The sequence below is a fragment of the Aedes albopictus genome, chromosome 1 (genome assembly GCF_035046485.1).
Source record: "Aedes albopictus strain Foshan chromosome 1, AalbF5, whole genome shotgun sequence".
Lineage (NCBI taxonomy): Eukaryota > Metazoa > Arthropoda > Insecta > Diptera > Culicidae > Aedes > Aedes albopictus.
In genome coordinates, this window is record NC_085136.1 from 302,833,930 (window position 1) to 302,837,777 (window position 3,848).

General features: G+C 40.3%; 1 protein-coding gene across 1 annotated transcript; it reads left to right on the top strand.

Annotated features, from left to right (window-relative positions):
- Window positions 1–2,227: 2,227 nt before the first annotated feature.
- Window positions 2,228–3,367, top strand: LOC134287618 (TBC1 domain family member 5; the record flags this gene model as incomplete). The annotated part of the gene is given in 2 exon segments (XM_062849769.1): window positions 2,228–2,773; window positions 2,837–3,367. Coding segments are annotated over 2 exon segments (608 nt in total), but the record flags the coding sequence as incomplete, so codon positions are not given.
- Window positions 3,368–3,848: the final 481 nt, after the last annotated feature.

Consider the following 3,848-nt stretch of genomic DNA (forward strand, 5'->3'; position numbering starts at 1 on the left):
AGAATTTTTTTCAAAATTTTGTTGAAATAGCGGAGAAATCGAAGAAATCTGAAATTTATTGCAAAGGTGTTACGCTAATCATATCGGCAGAAGTGAAACAAGAAGTAGCAATGGAAGTTTTTTCGACAAGTGCAGCAACAAAAATGTCGTCATAAGCATGAGCTTTTGAAAGCAGAATTAATAAATTTTTGTCTTTTTACAAAACTTACACGGAAAAACGAAAGTACCCAAAAGTGAGTTCATCCCACCCAACTTCGAGGTTGCGTGCGGGAAGCCAATTTTGAGTTGCTGGAGTCGATGTTTAGGTAAGTAGTTTGCATTTAGGCGTATACGGCCAAAGAACCTAAAGTCAAGGTTCTTTTTACTCAACCGTCAGTTAAAATTACTCAACTTTCGGTACTGTGCCACTTACTCAATTTTGGCTTCCCGCATCGAACTCTCAAAGTTGGGTTGTTTTGCTATTCACTCTCTGACAACAATAAAGAGAGCGAATGAAACAGGATGCAAAAAAGAACTCAAAAGTGAGTTTAAAAATACTCAAATTTGGGTTCTCTTGTTTTTCAGTGTACATATGCCGCCAATTTCTCGATGTTAAAAATAAATAATTTTAATTTAATTAGTTCCGATTGCAATACCGTTCAAACGACGGCTTTCTACGAACGATAAGCATGTTCATTTGGCTTACACTTTGACAGTTCTCTCTGCACGATTGGCTCACAATGGCCGCCTCCGCAGATCTCTATAATGTAGGATTACTAATGTCGATTCGGCAACGCTGTTTATTTTGTTTACAACAGCTGCCAACACTTGCTACAAAGTTAGATGTTCAAACTTTGTGCGTGACTTCGTTGTGGTTCAAGTTGTTTTGTTTACATTTTCTAATTATGGTAGAATTTTTTTCAAAATTTTGTTGAAATAGCGGAGAAATCGAAGAAATCTGAAATTTATTGCAAAGGTGTTACGCTAATCATATCGGCAGAAGTGAAACAAGAAGTAGCAATGGAAGTTTTTTCGACAAGTGCAGCAACAAAAATGTCGTCATAAGCATGAGCTTTTGAAAGCAGAATTAATAAATTTTTGTCTTTTTACAAAACTTGCCGCCAATTTCTCGATGTTAAAAATAAATAATTTTAATTTAATTAGTTCCGATTGCAATACCGTTCAAACGACGGCTTTCTACGAACGATAAGCATGTTCATTTGGCTTACACTTTGACAGTTCTCTCTGCACGATTGGCTCACAATGGCCGCCTCCGCAGATCTCTATAATGTAGGATTACTAATGTCGATTCGGCAACGCTGTTTATTTTGTTTACAACAGCTGCCAACACTTGCTACAAAGTTAGATGTTCAAACTTTGTGCGTGACTTCGTTGTGGTTCAAGTTGTTTTGTTTACATTTTCTAATTATGGTAGAATTTTTTTCAAAATTTTGTTGAAATAGCGGAGAAATCGAAGAAATCTGAAATTTATTGCAAAGGTGTTACGCTAATCATATCGGCAGAAGTGAAACAAGAAGTAGCAATGGAAGTTTTTTCGACAAGTGCAGCAACAAAAATGTCGTCATAAGCATGAGCTTTTGAAAGCAGAATTAATAAATTTTTGTCTTTTTACAAAACTTACACGGAAAAACGAAAGTACCCAAAAGTGAGTTCATCCCACCCAACTTCGAGGTTGCGTGCGGGAAGCCAATTTTGAGTTGCTGGAGTCGATGTTTAGGTAAGTAGTTTGCATTTAGGCGTATACGGCCAAAGAACCTAAAGTCAAGGTTCTTTTTACTCAACCGTCAGTTAAAATTACTCAACTTTCGGTACTGTGCCACTTACTCAATTTTGGCTTCCCGCATCGAACTCTCAAAGTTGGGTTGTTTTGCTATTCACTCTCTGACAACAATAAAGAGAGCGAATGAAACAGGATGCAAAAAAGAACTCAAAAGTGAGTTTAAAAATACTCAAATTTGGGTTCTCTTGTTTTTCAGTGTACATATGCCGCCAATTTCTCGATGTTAAAAATAAATAATTTTAATTTAATTAGTTCCGATTGCAATACCGTTCAAACGACGGCTTTCTACGAACGATAAGCATGTTCATTTGGCTTACACTTTGACAGTTCTCTCTGCACGATTGGCTCACAATGGCCGCCTCCGCAGATCTCTATAATGTAGGATTACTATATTTAACTCACGAGTTCCACTGGAACGATGACAATCAGCTGTTCGGTCGAACTGTCATCGCGTCTCTGTTCCCCGCGGGAGTAGTGTTTTGTTTTTGTTTACCCGCGTCGCTTATCGCGCAGCCAAAAGCGTCGTAAAAAGTTTACCTCAAATTTTATTCATTTTAATTCCGTTTTTTGTGCGTTTCTTTTTCCCCGAACAAAAGCAGTTGCTAAAGTGAAAGTTTGTGCGGTCCTTTTCGGTCGCTGCAGTCAAATTGCAGCGACGGCGGTGGTTGTGTTGTGCGCGGCGTGAATCAGGAAGGGAACCTGCTACTGCTGATAAGAACGCAGGAATGGTGATAATCGGCTATGTCAATGTTTTGGTAACTGTTCAAACCTTATCCTAAGCATTACTAATCCCCTGCTGGTTCGGGATTCGGCAGACCGTCACAGTTGATTTTCGGATGGTGTCGAGAAAAGGGAGGATTGTGATATTTTAGTTGAAATTATACTTGATCTTTTGTGATACTTCGGAAAAGGGGAAATGGTCGATATCTCGCTGCAGACAGATAAGGAAGGCAAACGGTTGGGTCGCGGACTGTCCGGCGTTGATAAATATGAGTAAGTGTAGTTGTACAGATGCAGCGATATTTAAACCAATTATAACTCTCCTGACACTTCCAGATTGGAGTGGCGAAACATCCTGGACATCGCAAACGACGAGACTCTCTACGACCTGCGCCACGCCGCCGTCCGAGGAGATCTCCGTGCATCCCCATTCCGTAGCATTTACTGGGCTGTATTCCTGGGTGTCCTCAAGCCCCCTTCAACGGAATGGATCAACCAACGAGAGCTCAACCGTCGGGAATATGCCGAGCTGAAAAGCCGTTACATGCTGAATCCGCACTCCAACCCAAACGGAGGCGATGACCCCCTTTCGCAGTCCAAACAAAGCCTTTGGAATCAGCACTTCTGCGATCAGGAACTGTGCGCCGTCATCAAGCAGGACGTGGTCCGGACCTTTCCGGGGGTGGACTTTTTCCGCAAGCAGCCGATACAGGAGATGATGATCAACATTCTGTTCTGCTACGCGCGCAAGTACCCGACCATGTGCTACCGCCAGGGCATGCACGAGATTCTGGCACCGTTGATCTTTGTGATACACAGCGACCAGCAGGCGCTGGAGCACATCCGGGAGCTGCATCCCGATGTTGAGTGAGTATGGTATATAAATTTATGCAATTCAGTATCATAATTTACATTTTATATAACTCATTTTGGTATCATAATGGCCAATTTTTCAGAACTGGTTCATTATGCAACTGAAATGAGTTGCATAATGAAAAATAGTTGTATAATGTTCATAATGCAACTCATTTGAGTTGCATTATGAACATTATGCAACTCAAATGGGTTGCATTATGAAAAAATCATTGCATAAAATTTTGTATGGAACTCGTTGCAAAACTCGATTTTTTCAGCACTCTTCGTATTTATCCAACTCGGCAAGCCTCGTTGGATAAATGCACGACTCGTGCTGAAAAAATCAACTTTTTGCCACTCGTTACATAAATATCTATATTGATGTCATTTGTAGGGTATTTGCATGACACATATTGGAACTATAATACCTAGTATGTATATGCGTACATCTAACTAGTTCAGCCTTTGTTTGATGAATCTAGGACATTGACGC